The sequence below is a fragment of the Dermacentor albipictus genome, chromosome 7, assembly GCF_038994185.2.
Source record: "Dermacentor albipictus isolate Rhodes 1998 colony chromosome 7, USDA_Dalb.pri_finalv2, whole genome shotgun sequence".
Classification (NCBI taxonomy): domain Eukaryota; kingdom Metazoa; phylum Arthropoda; class Arachnida; order Ixodida; family Ixodidae; genus Dermacentor; species Dermacentor albipictus.
In genome coordinates, this window is record NC_091827.1 from 107,511,998 (window position 1) to 107,529,605 (window position 17,608).

At 41.8% G+C, this 17,608-nt stretch overlaps 1 protein-coding gene across 1 annotated transcript; it reads right to left on the bottom strand.

Moving 5' to 3' along the window:
* Positions 1 to 2,022: 2,022 nt before the first annotated feature.
* On the bottom strand, positions 2,023 to 17,274 carry LOC135903467 (cystatin-2-like). Its single transcript, XM_065433792.2, has 4 exons — positions 17,177 to 17,274; positions 11,906 to 12,148; positions 8,409 to 8,513; positions 2,023 to 2,453 (listed from the first exon to the last, which is right to left on the bottom strand). The coding sequence occupies exons 2-4, from the start codon at positions 12,140 to 12,142 to the stop codon at positions 2,352 to 2,354; spliced, it is 444 nt and encodes a 147-aa protein (XP_065289864.2). The 5' UTR covers positions 12,143 to 12,148; positions 17,177 to 17,274; the 3' UTR covers positions 2,023 to 2,351.
* Positions 17,275 to 17,608: the final 334 nt, after the last annotated feature.

The window sequence follows — 17,608 nt, forward strand, 5'->3', positions numbered from 1 at the left end:
GTGAGTCTTGGATGCCCATCATTCACGAACGCCTGCAGACTGTGTATCGTGCAGAGGTCAACTTTCAGGTCTTGTATCGCAGAGGACCGAGTTTTACCAGAATGGCTTTATCAAACTGACTGCTCGTACGACAAACGTCTCAACGCTGGTGGCGACTTTGTGGAAAAGCGTTGCATGGTGTGTAGTCTATGACGCAATGGTGTATTTTTCGGAGGGGGCCAATACAGTTTCCGTGTGAAAATAAATGAAGAATCGCTCTTTCCGGACATACCTCCTATATTCAAACTATGCGCATAGTGAACAGCATTAGATTGAAATATTGCTGAGCGAAAATAAAGTGCCTTCCTAAGCGCTTTATATTCTGCATTTTTTTTTTGTCGTTGGATAAGATTCATAGCGAAATAAAAGACAAATACTGCTTTTGTAGAAAGGATGCGTAAGAAAGGCACAAAGGCGGATTTGAACCCAAAGAAGGTTAGCAGCATGTTACACTCTCTGTAACACTGGAATGTGAAAGCCTTCTGCGCAGTTGGTTATGCATAAATTTATACATATATATGATACCAGGGTAAGCGCAGTCTATGATTTCTATACTAGAAATGAAACATAGTTCATACTCTGCGCTAACCCTGGCATGCTACAAGATGTGGACGTGCTCCGCAAGGTGCGCTGCAGTGACCATAGGATGGTAAAAACGCGAATTAGCGTACAGTTGAGGAGGGGACGGAAGAAACTGGTACATAAGAGGTCGATCAATGAGTTAGCGGAAACAGGGAAAACCGAGGAATTTTGGATGAAACTACAGAACAAATATTCGGCTTTAACTCAGGAAGAGGACCTTAGTGTTGAATCAATGAACGACAATTTTATAGACATAATTATGGAATGTGCAGTAGAAGTCGGTGCTATCTTCGTTTGAAAGGGTACCGGTAACCTATTGGCAGAGATGAAGGATCTGATTAAGAAACGATAATGTATGAGAGCCTCTAACCATACAGCTAGAATATGACTGAAAGAACTTTCCAAGTTAATCAACGAGCGTATGACAGCTGACATAAGGAAGTATGATACGGATAGAATTAAACATGCTCCCAGGAATGTAGGAAGCCTAAAAGCAGTGAAGAAGAAACAAGGAATAGGCAAGAATCAGATGTATGCTTTAAGAGACAAAGCCAGCAATATCATTACTAATATGGATGAGATAGTTCAAGTGGCTGAAGAGTTATATGCAGGTTTATACAGTACCAGCGGCGCCCACGACGACAATGGAAGAGAGCATAGTCTAGAGGAATTTGTCATTCCACAAGTAAAGCCGGAAGAAGTAAAGAAAGCCTTGGCAGCTATGCAAAAGCGGAAGCCGGCTAGTAAGGATCAGGTAACAGCAGATTTCTTGAAGGATGGTGGTCAGATTGTTCTAGAAAGACTGGCCTCCCTGTATATGCGATGCATCATGACATCGAGCGTACCAGAATCTTGGAAGAACGTCAACATAATCATAATCTATAAGAAAGGGGGCTCCGAAGACTTGAAAAATTATACATACATCAGCTTACTGTCGTTGCGTACAAAATATTTACTAAGGTAAGCAGAAATAGAATCATGAACACCTTAGACTTCTGTCACCCAAAGGACCAGGCAGGGTTTCGTAAAGGCTACTAAAAATAGAACACATTCACACTATCAATCAGATGATAGAGAAATGTGCGGAACATAACAAACGCTTACATATAGCTTTCATTGATTACGAGAAAGCGTTTCATTCAGTCGAATCCTGACGTCATGGAGGAATTACAGAATCAGGGTGTAGACTAGCCGTATGTAAGAATACTGAACGATATCTATAGCGGCTCCACATCCACCGTGTATTCCCCATGTGTATAGATCTTATCGAATTGACTAAAGAAGCATTGAAGGTTCACTGTCTTGCCGAACAGATGCATATCGAGAATAATAGGGGCCTGCGAGGGCCTCAATGTCCTAACCACAACCATACTAACAAACAATTAAGCCAGAGAAAGCATAGCAGAAATCACTATTACGTTTATTTAAAATGTAGAAAAAAATGTAACAAAATATGGCAGCACCAGCCCGCGCGCGTGATAGGGCACCTCCGAAAACTAGGTATCTCGCCAATAAGCATGGTAATAGACAAGGTAAAACTCTGTATTACACAGTCAAGGGCCCGTAGCCCAGTAATAGGGTGGACCGAACGGGCATAGCGAAATCAGTTTAAGGATTTGCGCTGCTTTCACAGGGAAACCACCCAATTTACCCAAGTGGCACTTTATTACATAAAAGTTTATTCTGCTTAAGAGCACTGCTATCTGTCAAGATGTCATGCATTTCTTTCTTCACGTGGAAACGGCATTTCCTTCACAGGTGAAAGAGGACACCGATCGTCGATTCAGCCACGACACGTCGTAGATGACAGCGGTGCAGGTATCCTTGACCACCTGGGCAAACACACAAAAAAAATTTCAAAGGAATATGTGCAGCAGAGTACAGCACTTATGCATCAAATAGAGGTTTATGCAAAATAGGCGTTTATAGGGTAATTAGTATATTAGTGAAGGCAGCTAAAGGCTTGCTAGGAATCCAAGCTGGAATTCCAAAATTAGCAACCGGCAAGTCATCCTTAATAACTACCAAATGTAGCTGGCGAAGGCGGTTTAAATAATTGGACAGACTTTCTAACGAATGTATATTTTGCTCATGTTCGTAATTTAAAAAGAAGACACCACGTGGACTATATTGTTTTTATTTATTGTATTCATTGTAAAAAGAATAACAAAGAAATTAGTGGGACAAAGTATTATCTCTTATTGCCAATCGAAGAATATGTAATTTTCTGTCACTCTCTGGATCAAAGTGGCGTTCGTAGAGTGAAGAGGAGCTGGGGAACTGTGTCAATAGAGAAAACGTGTTGATGCGTGCCAGCACAATGGCCATTCGCCCTTCATCCTGTTTGCGGCTTCCAGTAGCCGCGTGCTTCTTGGGTTACAACGACATGTCATTTGTTCAGATTATGGGGGATACCTAAATTGATTATATTTGCTTATGGAATACGTAATGGTTAGTGGCGTCTATGACCTGAAAATGTGAATGAGAGATCAAATATATATACGTGTAACGGTGAGAATATGTGCACATTGCTCGGGCCTCCTCAAAAGAAATGCTTCATGAATCGTCAATCTAGCCATGCGCCCTATGCGCATTGCTTCTCAAGCCCGGGATCAGATTGCACAATTATTGAGCAGATGTAGAGGTTATGACCAGTTCTTAGTCCGAAGAGGTATATAAAGTAATTGGGAATATTTTTGTTCAAGAAAGCGGATTGTGCCTTTTCGCTTGGATAGTCTAAGAGGCGGACAATACCTGCAGTATAAATGGGAAAATCCATGGCGATAATTAACCGTGACACTTAACATTGATTCATTATAACAATTATGATGCGCTTGATAATTTTAAAAAAATGAGAAGCGGCACTAAGGCTTGTTTGCCAAACATAGATACTTGTTTGTCCAACAGTCGAGGTATCCGTCATAAATATTCGCGAAAAAATGCATCTTCATAGTACTCAAGATCGTCTTGTACTGTTAGAGGGAGGCTTTACGAAACTGTTGACAGGTGTGCTAAATGTATATTGTAGCATATGGAGAAGTTTTATTTGCAGCTGCTTAGGAGCTCTGTGTGCGTAAGCATTTTGCGTGCGAGATTGAAATGCATTTGCGCAGGATTCCAGTGCCTTCCTACATTTCCCCTGCCCAAGCTGAATCTCTGCGCTGGGTTGCCGCGCTGCACGTTAAGCAGAGAAAAAATTAAAGATTGTGTTATTAACAAAACAAAAAGTTACCTTAGTACAGCTTTGCACGTACAATTTCCCTAACACATTTAATTTGGATAGCAGGCGCACATAGCCTGTGTTAGTTTAATGCCGTCCAGCTTTTCTTTATTTCTTAGTGGGAGGGAGGCGGCTTTCATGCTTCCTCACGGTGAAGAAAGAATGTAGGGAGAAAACGTGTACTGAAAGCTCCCTTCACCCGTTTCCCCTAAAGGGACCCTTTCGTACGGTTAGAAAAGGATTCTACCCTCCCAGGTTCAAAGGCATTTGTCGTAAGTCTCACCCAAAAGACTTTGTTAGAAAGAAAGGTTCGTTCATGCATTAGTTTCTACAGAATCATATTATAATATAAACGCGTTTGCTTATCCCTGATTTGCATTCAATGGTAATGCACGTAAGGACTCCTTGCAAAGAGCAACCTAGCTGGTGGCACCACTTGAAGATAGTGCAGGCTGCTTCGGATACCAAGCCATCGTGTTACACTGCTTCGCCCTTTGGCTCTCAACTTTTAGCTGCACTTGCTATTCATGTCGTGATGATTGGACTGCGTGGAATTACTGACAGTCTGCCGCTGTTCATCTGAACGATTCTCTTTTTTTTCGTTGCTGTAGCCTTAACGAAAGGGCACATGAGTCTGTTCATCTAAAGATGGCCTCCCAGGTTTGGGGTGCGTTCGACATGCAACGCGCGCTGCACTATTTTGGAGGCCATTAACCGTAAATCTGGCTTGTACGTTCGACATTGTACAGAGGCGACTACGGTCTGCCGGGATTCCCAACAGTGATTTCTTTTTCCCGCGTGCCAGGCGACCCGGTACAGCCCGGCCTGCTTGCCAACAGAACCTTATAGCACGTTCAAAGGCAAGCATCACGTGGGAAATCTTTGTTGAGAAGCCCCCGTTCAGTGAAACGAGCGTTGAAACAAGCTCGAGGTAGCTTTGCGATGACGTTAGGGTAAGGGAGCGCCGAGGGATCCTCCAGTAAACGCACTTCAGTATAGAATATTTCACAACTGTCGTAAGGCAGCCGAGTATAACCAACAAAGTGGTCCTTAACTCCCAGGATTTGCGCTTTAGTCTAAAAGGGGGCGACGACTTCGTCCCAGAAGAGCATTCGTGGGAAATCTCGATCACAATAAACGGTGCGCTGCATTTTGGAGCTTGAAGCCACGCAGAGTCGGCACGGACACAAAGGGGTGTTTCGGAAGTGGCGCTTGTGTAACCAATTTATTTCAGTAATTCCGGCTCCCCTTGCAATACTTTGGTGGCGGTTGAGTTCACCGTGTTACGAATTGGCATTTAAAAACACCATTTTATGGTGTAATTATGGGTATTTTATGAGGCCTCCCTGCACGAACAAAGAACTCATAAACCTGCTATGCGACCAATCTAATTTACCAAGTTGCCATAATCATCCTTGATTCCTGTTTGGGATACAATCCACATTTTTCTTTGATGGTTGTCCTTCTTTTTCTTTGCTGTTAGTTTCGTTTGATAAAAGCTCGAATTCGCGTTTTATACATATAAAGAAAATTTGTGACGAAAATGTGCATAATAAATTTCGGGGCATTTTCGTGTAATCTCTTTGGGATGTAAATAGATCAATAGATTCGAGGACATCAGTGGCTGATATTATTGTGCCATTCTACATATCATCATGAAATTAAATTATATCTTTAGTTAGTTTAAATCTGTTCTGTATATGCTGTTTCTCTCTTCCTTGTCAATACCTGTAAAATTTGCTCTTCACGCGTTCAAAGAACACATGGAGCCAGAGTTAGGCCTAGTCAGGTGACTCATGTCATCAGTTTTCACCCTCAGCGTTTTGATAATCATGCACTAGTATATCGTGAAACTCAAGTAAAAAAAAATTGGTTGAGTATGAAAAACTATAATTACCCGAACCTGTGGTATATAACGGAAGATGGTGGTGATGGTGATAAACCTTATTAAAAGGGGGCATGTGGAAGGGGGAAGGTGGCTGAGGCATCGGGCTCAAGCAAGGCGTTGGGCCTACTAGGCCTACTCCGCCCAACCCACTAGTACAAGCTGTTAGTCAATGTCCCCTGCTCTGAACCAGGCGGTCCAGTCAGTCTCGCTGCTGACCGGGGGATGAGAAAAGGGGAACGAGGTACATTCCCACATTACATGTGTCAGTGTCCCTGCTTGTGAACAAAGCCTACATAGGTCGCTTTCCTTGCCCCCTGTGATTCTGTTAGTGTACTTTGCGTGTGGGCATGTGTTTCTTTGGCGTCTCCTAAACGCTTCGGCAGGCTTACGCGCGCTGAGGCCTGATGCATATGAAACTAAGACTGCCTTTTTAAGGCCCGTAGTACTTAAAGTTGTCGTAGTGTCATGATTGATGCCACATAAATAGAAGCTAGTGGCTTTAAATGTGCCCTTACAACCAACATGCCACCAAAATAAATTATTAAAAAAAACAGTCACACAATCTGCGAATGCGTGAACATGAAGCGTGCCAAAGCGGAAATATACGTGTACAGTCGGTGACGGGGCCGACGGAGGTATATATATATATATATATATATATATATATATATATATATATATATATATATATATATATATATATATATATATATATATATAATTTATTTCTCTTGGAATAGGCGGTGTACGGGACTAAAAGCTTGAGCATCTTGACGAGGTCCCGACCCCTTTACAGTTGGCAAAACAGCAGGAAGGCGGTCACTCATGCGCCAAATAAATCAACTAATCTTACATACCATCGAGCAAAAAAAAGTTTCTGTAACAAAGCGCAAGAACAATACAACCCAATTACATAGGCTTGAAATGGCATGAACATGACAAACAGCGATCGACAAGTAGAGGGGAAAAATTCCAAAGGATTCACTGACCAACTATATATATACATATGTATCAACGAGAAAAAAAGGAGTTAACCGAGGGACCCGATTTTTATTAGTCATATCATAAGAAGCCAACAAACATTGACACCAAGGACAACATAGGGGAAATTTACTTTTTAATAAATACTCTTTAAATATTGTGCAGAGACTACGAGTCAATGCAGCGTCTGCGTGTTGATTACGTGATGAGGACGCAACAGTGGATGAAAGATTGTATGTCAGGATAGCTAACTTATGATTCAGTGGCGGTTTAGCCAATGCCACTGACATGCATTATTAGCATTAGGTGGCATCTCCTTGAGGTCCCAGACCTAGTATATATATATATATATATATATATATATGTCCATCAAATACTGACACCAAGGACAACATAGGGGAAATTACTTGCGCTTAATAAATGAAATAAAGAAACTATAAATTATTGGAAATTTAAGTGCATGAAAAAACAACTTGCCGCAGGTGGGAACCTAACCCACAACCTTCGGTCTATGAGTGGTGGCGCTGGCTAACACTCGAGGGGTCTACTAGGACATATAAATGCCCAAGAAACTGCATAACAAAACGGCGCCGCGGTAGCTCAATCGGTAGAGCATCGCACGCGAAATGCGAAGGTTGTGGGTTCGGTTCCCACCTGCGGCAAGTTGTTTTTTCATACACTTTAATTTCCATTAATTTATCGTTTCTTTCTTTCATATATTAAACACAAGTAATTTCCCCTATGGTGTCCTTGGTGTCAGTGTTTGTTGGCTTCTTATGCTAAATATATATATATATATATATATATATATATATATATATATATATACTGGGTCAGGGACCTCAAGGAGACGCCACCTAATGGTAATAATGCATGTCAGTGGCATTGGCTAAACCGCCACTGAATCATAAGTTAGCTATCCTTTTTTTCGTGCACTGTTGCGTCCTCATCGCGTAATCAACACGCAGAAGCTGCATTACCTCGTAGGCTCTGCACAATATTTAACGAGTATGTTTGAAGTAAAAAATAAACATATTTTGATCAAAACATATGTGCATGTTTTTTACGTAATTTACTTGATTACATTCACCCCCCTTGTCATTCATTCCCACCTGCGGCAAGTTGTTTTTTCATACACTTTAATTTCCATTATTTATCGTTTCTTTCTTTCATATAGTAAGCACAAGTTATTTCCCCTATGTTGTCCTTGGTGTCAGTGTTTGTTGGCTTCTTATAATATATATATATATATATATATATATATATATATATGCTGGGTCAGGGACCTCAAGGCGACGCCACCTAATGGCATTGGCTAAACCGCCACTGAATAATAAGTTAGCTATCCTGACATACAATTTTTCATCCACTGTTGCGTCCTCATCACGTAATCAACACGCAGAAGCTGCACTGCCTCGTAGGCTCTGCACAACATTTAACGAGTGTGTTTGAAGTAAAAAAAATATTTTAACGCGATAGCGTTAAGGAGCTCGTGTCGCAGAAAAGCCGGTGTCGTCGGCGTCGGTGTCTTGATCAAAACATATGTGCATGTTTTTTACGTAATTGACTTGATTACTTTCACCCCATTGTCATTCTAGTCCCATAAGACTGCTTTCTTATATTGATCAATAATAAATGATTCCAACATTTACTTCATTTTAAGTCATGCCACTCTTGAAAATAAAAAAGAACGCTTACCTCTCTAGACTTAGGAAGGCAAAGATCTTTGCTGTAAGTGTCCGTTACCCTGCATGTTGATTCCGCGGTCTTGAACTTTATTCGGTAATTTAAACCTTGTACGACCTGCGCAACATGGGGAGAGAAGAAAGAAAAAAGAAATGAAATAGTTGGCTACACCCAAAGTATTTTCGTACTATCCAACTAAAGAGAAAACCCATGCTCCTACAAAGAGTACCAATTAAGCAGACGACTTTTCATCTATATTAACAAACTGCAGTGGGCTCGACACTACAAACTAATTTTTGATAATTCAGACGCAGAATTGCGATTTATTGTAAAACACTACCTTACCTTTTGGCAGTTACCGTAACATTATTTTCTTATCCAACTATGGGCAGTCCAACGGGCCCACGATGTGGCCGAAAGGCTTGGCCTTTCTCTCCCGACGTGGGAGCGGCCGTCTACGTGCACGTTCCGATGGACCTCAATAAAAGTTTTCTACCAATACACCCACCAATCCATGCAGCTACAGTTAGCATTAAGACGGCAAGCTGGGGTGAGTTGGTGATTGAACATGGGTGGGCAGCGCAATCCGGACGAAGGACGAAAGGAAGTACACAACACGGGCTGTTAGTCTGTGCTGGTGTTGTGTACTTCCTCTCGTCCTTCGTCCGGGTTGCGCTGCCCACCCATAGGAACATGTACAGTTAGCATGCTAGCGCAACCGACACTGCCTGCGAAATGAGCGTTTTCTTCGTCAACCCGATTCCTCTCGTTCTCGCTCAGAGAGAGGCGCCATATTTAACATGGTAATAATTATTCAAGCCAAGGTAATTGCCTCTTGTTCACTGCTGCCGAACATCATGACCATTATCATGACCATAACCATAACCATAACCATGGTAATAAAAGTAAATTGAAGAGTCTACCCAATTGTGCAGCAGAGTAACGGACTCGACAAGAATGAGCCTGCAGCATCATTACATTTGGCAACAGCATAATGTGACCAACGCTTCATTATGATTTGCAGTTTTGTCAGTGGATACAGACGGTTTATGACTAAGGCGCGGGTTGTCGGTGAATTCTTGCGAACGCTATTGCACTTCAATATGCTTATCGAAAATAAAATCTACTTGCAGGCGACATTTTTTGTTATTCAGATATTGGCACCACCCATATTGTTTTTTTTTTTGCGACATTGTACACCGCATGGTAGATAGCCGACGCGCAACCGCATTAGTGTGCCTATCGACCCTTAAAAAGGAAGTAATGGCTGCGTGCCGTCACATTTTTAGGTTGACTGAAAACATTTGAACGCAATTTTCTGCGCTTTTGCACTAACACAGCGCATGCGCACAGGCAACTTTATTAGGTGACAGTAGAAAGAAAGAAATGCTTTGGTATAAGATTGTATAGAAGCGTCCGTGTGAAAAACAGTAACACTTCATAAAACGAGGAGCAGCTTTCACCGACGTCTAAAGCTGACTTGCCATTTTATGTCAATAAGAAAATAAAGAAAGAACAAAAAGCCAAACCCGCACCAAATTTGAAAAGCTTCTTTTATGAAGCTTGTTCAGATTTCAGAGTATAGGGGCCCTATAACGTAAAACTATTCCAATATGTTTCTATTCCAATCTCCTGACGTCAAATTTGCGTAATCACCAACGCAAGCACCGGGCGGTCACCCGCTGGGTCGTCTGAACAGACCAATCAAATGCTCTCCTCGTTCATAGGTGGTCACTTTTGTTTGCTTAAAAAACGAATAACATTGTCAACACTGAGCGGCTTGTCGTATCTAATTGGCTGACAAGAGGCGAGGAGAACGCTCAAGTGGAGAGTGGTTCGATGGGGCCGAGCCACTGCACTGAAAGTCGATAACCGGATGAAGAGGGTGGTGCCGGCGTCTACGATTGGTCGGCTTTCCCTTACTTAGCTTGCGGTGGCTGGTCGAAAATCGCGGCGGCATGCAACGGAAGCTCAAGGATGACGCTAAAGCGGACCCTCAGCAAAGAAGAGTTGGCAGAATCAGGGGGTAAACGTGCCGAAAGTGCTCGAAAACGTTACACGGCCAAGCAAGAAGCTTTTTATAATACGCAAATACACCCATGCTCTCCGGCAAGTGCGAGTAGCCAGCGTCTGAGAGATCGGCGGCAGCCATCTATTCCTTTCGGAACGGGGCAGCCTGCGGCTATTCCGAAAAAAATGCAGTTTTGTTCGGCATATTAATGCATCTTTATCGCGTGCACGTCACTTTGACGCGGTGCGTTCTTGCGGTTTTGTGACGTCGCGCGACAGGCAGGCGAAGTGGGTACAGCCCGAAAACATTTTACCAATAGCCGAGGGCTAATGGCGAAAAGGGGTTGAATCAGAAATAACTGTTTTTCTTTTTTCTGTCAAATCATGCATAATCAGTGTGTACACATCATATCAGATGGGGAGGTATCGCGGTTTTCGTGACGTCGTGTGACAGACAGGTGAAGTGCGGGTGGTCTAAAAAAGTTTTTGACCAATCGTGGAGGGCTGATAGCAGAATTGGAATAGAAAAGTTTGAAATAGTTTTACGTTATAGCGCCCTAGCTTTCGGTTAGCTCTATGAATTACAAGGCTAGTGTATTTACCCTCACGCATTTCACTATTGCATGTTTTTTCCCCTAAGGGAACTCATAAAGTTGTGGTTGTTACACCATTGGCGCCGCCCGCATTCACTAGAATGCGGAATAAAAAAATTGCTCGTGAAGTTTATAAACCACAAACAATATTTATACCCAGTTATAGCATTGTTGTTGTAAAAAGGTATTTAGTAAGAAGGCATCTCTTGCATGACAAGGCAGGTAGTCAACTTTTACTAAATCTAAAGGCAGACGAAGTCCGTCTCGTTATCCAGACGAGTCATATTAGTTATTGTAGACGCAGTGTCCGACCTATTGTCTGTTTATCCTCTGTAATAAAGACTTTTCATCCTTACTTATAGACACCATCACAGGTCATGGTTACAGGATTTGTATTCTCTTAGCAAAAGAAGCGCTGACTTTTTCATTCTTCCGTCCCCAGCGCGATATATTTAATTTGTAGAAAGCCCTCATGTTGCTTGTTTTTATCCTTGTACATTTACTTTTCGCTGGGTAATATATTGCGACTGGTTGAGAAAGGTGTACTGGTTATCATTGCTCAAAATATGTTTGTTGTGTCGATTGCGAATTAGAGGTTTCAATCAGCGATACTTAAGTTTGATATATATAGTTTTTTTAACGAAGACCATTATCAAGATGCTAAATATAGAGATATATGTGTCGTAAAGGTAGCTAAAACAAGTAAATGTAGAGAGTTGACAACAGCTGATACTTTCAGACATTCAAAGAAGCTTATATGTGGCAGGCATCAGCAATACTCGGCTTTCATAGTTATTTACTCTATCTCACGTTTAACACTTGCACCTCCATTTAGATGTTTGTGAAAGCCGGTGGAACGACGTTCAGCATCGTGTAGCTTAGTTCATTACGGTGCAAAATACATACCTGGATCTCGACGTCGACAAGCTCGAGCACGGTGTCATAAAACTGCCGGTTTTCAACTTGCTTGGAGACAGCAAAGTGGGCCAACTCCTCGTAGATTGCGTCATCGGAAACGTTATGCTTCTGCCAGCCACCAAGCCTAGGAATCTCAGGCATCTTATAACTCTGCCATTCGCTGCACGCAATGATGGCCGACCGAGCCACCAGGAGCCCAAAGAACGCGAAGGTTGACGATGTCATGGCTCCCTGCATTTGTTATTTGAGTAGTCAATCGCTTCAAATACGTTAGGTTTTTGTTGAAATCATATTTTTACAATGTATGTTTGCTTTGCGAAGGGTGTGCAATTATTTATTCAGCAATGCTCATTTATTGTTTAGCCTACACCCACACAGTTATTCAACATAACGAGGAACCTGACGCTATCGTGGCGTGGCGATGGTGCAAACTCAACGGTGGTAAATTGGTTGCGCCACAAGTGATGAGGTATGAATCGAGCGCGCAGTTTTTTACAAGGCAACAGGGCAATGGCGTGCGGGTTGTTTGCTTCGGAGCTATCGCGTGGGCGCGGCGTGTGTGCTCGATGCATTCGCTGTGCATTAGTTTGTGTTACTCTGCAAAACGTCAGTTGACCACCGCTTCTGACTCTTACAGCTGGCTTCTAGAAGCCCCCATTCAGAGACCTTGTCCGAAACCCAGTAGAATCCACCGACCGAACACCGCCTGATCTGTGAAATCTAAGTGGCGAAACGTAGTCTAGTTTGTGATATTGTAACAAGTATCGGCCAATTATTTGTCTGCTCGCGCTTCCGCACGACTGCGACCAGCTCTCCACCGAAGTTACCATCAGGGTGGGCCGACGTGAACGCTAGAATATAAGAAAAAAAAAACAGAATCTAGTGAAATAAAACAGCGCGCTTTACTAGTCATTAGCCCATGTTTTTGCATCAATCTATGCGACATGGTGTGTGTATCCCTTTTATGCAGCAAACATTTCGTTGACACCTTGAGATCCACCAAAGCAGTCATTCTTGAAGTGGGGGACTTTAGTAGCTCTGGAATGAGGGTGCACCATCGTCTTAAGTAGTCATAAATGAATGAGACAAATGAATGCTAATTTTTTTGTACAATGTAGTTCTTCAGATAGCATCCCTTGCAATAAGAAACTCAAGCTTATGTAGCCATAAATTTTTTTAACAGCTTATTTTGTGTATAGCGAACGGGTTAATGAACTCCACGTGCTTTAACAGGGGGATAAACATCAAGTGCGCAAAAATTTTGATGTCATACAAGCTTCTGAGGAGCTTTTGTAGTCTATGTTTTGTTTTAGACCCGAGGAACAATGACAAAAGAGAAACACAAGGTTTAGTCTCTACTCGTAGTAAGAAACCTGTCGTGGTTTTAGTGGCTGTGGTGCAGGGCTGCTAAGCAACAGATCGCGTGATGGAATCCCTATGACTGCATTTCGATGGGGCGAAAACAGCCGTGTACTTAGATTTAGGCACACGTTAAAGAACCGCAGGTGGTCCAAGTTTGTGGAGTCCCCTGCTATGGCGTGCCCCTAAAACAGATCGTGGTTTTGTTATACGCAAAACCCGATAATTAATGTTCTTATATTTTACTGCTACTAAGCGAAAGTGAGGTTAACACAAGTTTCTCAGTGGCGCAAAAAAATAATCATCAAAGAATGTCTCTACAATGTTTTCGAGAAACCTTGAAGGGCTAAACACACCCAAAGTTTTCAGTCAACTTAAATACTAAACGCCCTAGGCAGTATTGAGATAACCCCTTCCAGTACTCACAGTCAGCCTATATTTGTGGAGGTCACGAATACTTGTTAAAGAAAATTCATCTGGGATGCGCTTCAGCCCATTTGTCCAATCATGCAGTTTAAAATGCTGCAATATCTTAATAACACCCTCGGCGGCAATAATACACACGAGAACAAGGTGTCATACAGCCCGAGGTATGGCGAACGTGGGTGATGCGGTGCAGCATCATTATAGCGATTGGTCTTAGATGCATGGACTGATACAGCCGTTTGCGCTACAAGGCAACCTATATTATTGAAGACAAATCACGAAGTCGCCGACCAATCCATTCTTGAAAATATTTATGCATGGTATTGTAAACGTTTTGGTGTTATTTTTGTTTCTTCACAGTCATGAACCATCATGCCTATAGCTATAAAAATGAGATCAACTTTCTATTTCGTTTCGATGCATGTAGCTTTACCTATCAGGAGGGCCTTGAACAGGAACAGGGCCTTGAACAGGGACAATGAACAGGAATAAACCAAATAAAATATTGTTGCTGAAGCTTTGGAAAGGGCCAAAGTTTATGTAACTTTTGCAATGCGGTAACAATCCTTACGATAGTTGCAACTTGTTGCTACCAGACCAATGTTTAGTGAAAGTGACCAAGCGCTGAATGCAAAGATTATGGCTCATCTAAAGAAAGATTGTTTTTACATTAAGTTTTAGTTGCGCTGAATGTTTTATACAGATCTTGCTACAGACTTTCCTGTTCAATTTTGAATCTGTCGCATTGTATGACGGTTCATGCAGTAACTGCCTAACAAATCGCACATTAACTTTGATGATATCATAAGAAGCCAACAAACACTGACACCAAGGGCAACATAGGGGAAATTACTTGTGCGTAATAAATGAAATAAAGAAACGATAAAGTAATGGAAATTAAAGCGGATGAAAAAACAACTTGCCACAGGTGGGAACCGAACCCACAACCTTCAGATTTCGCGTGCTTTGGTAGAGCATCACACGCGAAATGCGAAGGTTGCGGGTTCGGTTCCCACCTGCGGCAAGTTGTTTTTTTACCCACTTTAATTTCCATTACTTTATCGTTTCTTTATTTCATTTATTAAGCACAAGTAATTTCCCGTATGTTGTCCTTGGTGTCAGTGTTTGTTGGCTTCTTATGATATCACTAATAAAAATCGGGCCCCTCGGTTAATCCCCTTTCTTCTCGTTCATTAACTTTGATGAGTATCTTTCGCGGGTGATTTGCTCTGTGATTGTGTTGTACTTATTTTAGATCCCTTAAAAACCTCATCTCCCTTCAAAGAAACGTGATGATGCATTACCTCGTCAGCGCCAACTTGGGTTATGTAATTATGTTCCACTTCCGACGAGTGTTTTTGCATAGCTTAACAAAGAACATGATACCATCGCTCTAGCGTCAATATACATGGGTTAATCCAAGCCGCTTATTCTTAAGCACACGTCAACCTCCTAATCCATTCATACTTACATCGTTCAAAATGCGTAATAACTCTGCACTCACCACCTCAATGAAGCTAATTTCTGGAGTACAAATAACACTGAAAAAAGAAATTTCAATCGCGGAATTCTTTGACCAAGGGAAAAGATTATGCGACTTTATGGTGCCAAATTAAGACCGCGGTTGGTTTATATTTTCTATGTGACATTCAATAAAGCGTTGTAATATGCAATCAACCACTGCAGCAAGTAGCGGCAATAGTCGTACACACTTTTCTTTACGCCAAGCAGTATCTTCTCGACGAAGCACTCGCCCGCAGCATTGATTGTTTACTGATAGCTTCCAAGGTTCGCGCTGACCGTAGGTGCGTAGTTCATTTTCTGTGTTCCCCTTTAAGTACCAAATTAAGTGCATGTTGCCCGTCATGGTTAAATTTGTAGGATTGCTCTGGCTAATTTTTCTCCAAACATACGAGGAAATAAACTTCAGAATTGTGTTACCATACATATAATGCGTTATTATATCAAGTGGCGCAATGTTTCTGTGCTGCGAAATTTTCTATTAGGTAGCCAATTTTACGCGAACGAAATTATCTTTCTTGGAGGGAAAACCACAGATATTTCAGGACGACACCACAATTTCAGGTGTGTGTGAGACAGACTTAGAAATTTAGTTTCACTCATATACAAATAAGCGTTTTCCATTTCATGTACCTAGAAAAAAAGGAAGAACTTCAATTTCCCATTCAAATACATGTACAACATAGAAAGTCTCTCAAAAGACAAACAGTCTATGACTTGAAAAATACTTGAAGCATTTGGGGAAGAAAAAACTTTATGAAACAGAATTATAAAGCAGGTTTTGCATTTCCTACTTAACATTTCCTACAGTAGGTACCGGAATTTGTTTAGTAGTAGGAATTAAAGCAGGTCGTTTGCAAGTATATATCGCGGCACTAAAATAGATATCTTATTTCGTTGAGTAAACTACTTGTATTATATATATTGAACGAGACACATCTGTTGTGCAAGTTTACAGCTTACATCAACTTGTCAGAATGCATAACAATGTTTTGTACAAGTCCTACTCACAAATTATTGGCAAAAATCTGATCCGGTAAAAATAAGATCGCATCACTTTCGTCCCCATTACGTATCTTTTGAATTGGTTAAGGCAAGGCGCAGAAGACAAGGACTCAAGAAGAACACAAACGACAGGATCGGCGCCACTCACAACTAAGTTTATTTCCGCAACAAGCCTGCCTTATCTAGTTTAATCAAGGTGAATCGGCTTCATCGGTTGGCTGATTTGGCTTCGTTAACCTACCTAAGGCAGGCTTGATGCGAAAATAAACTTAGTTGTGAGTGGCGCCAGCTCTGTCGTTTGTGTTTTTCTTGAGTCCTGGTCTTCTGCGCCTTGCATTTACTAATTCAAGCATGAACCATCTAGCCCAAGCAAGAGTTTTACGTGACTTTTGTAGGGAACGTTTAGACGAGTGTGATGTGTGTATTTATTACTTAGTTAAACAGTTGCACACATCACACTTGAATAATGTTTTTCAATATTCAGGTTGTTTGTAAGAAAATATTATGGCCCAATTAAGAAATATGCTTCCTATAAACAGTAGGTTTTATTGTTTAAAATTCAACACACTTCACTACACTTTCATTGTTGCATATCGATGATACCAGTGTCTCCTTTGGCATTTATTTAGATAGAGGCTTTTAATGTAAGCTAAAACCTCCTCTTTGCTGGTTGTTAATTTCGGAACAGCTTAGTTACACGTATGCCGGTCAACATCTCTCGCTGGACGCCCCCTGCCCTTGCTTTCACCGCGTAATACAAGGGGTGTCTGAACAGTGACAGGGCAGTGAAATTCTTGAAGTGCGCTTGAAACTTAGCTCAGAAAAAGCGTCGTTGGGGTTGTCGATATTTGATGTGATGGTACAGTAGAAGCGAGAGAGTCAGCTCGAATTGTCAAAATCTGATAAAAACTTTTCATCAAAGGCAAAATGTGGATATTCTCAACTCACCGTGCGTCGCAGAGTCACTGAGAACACAAGGGTTTCTAGTGAGTGGAGGTAGCACGTGCAAGCGCCAGAGAAGTGTCCTCGAGAATGGTCCTCAGAGGTACATCGCAGCCTTTGAGTTCGCGATGCTAATATACTACGGCGCCATGTCTGTTTTCTTTTTCTCTCTTTGATTGATGAGGGAGAAAGAAATGGTTAGGAAACTGCCTGCAAAACCGGATAGGAAGCGACGCGACAGTTTATTGTGCCTTCTTACAAACTCCATTCCTTTTTCTTTTCTGCTTGCACTTCCTTCCTTTAGAACGACAGAGTGTCATGGCCAGCATGGTGCTTGGCTTACATCGAAAATGGGAGAGTTTCGAAAGGAGCGGTCCGATGATTATATTCCCAAGGTCAAGTTCTTGCCGCTTGTGTTTCGAACAGCTCGATGTCTCT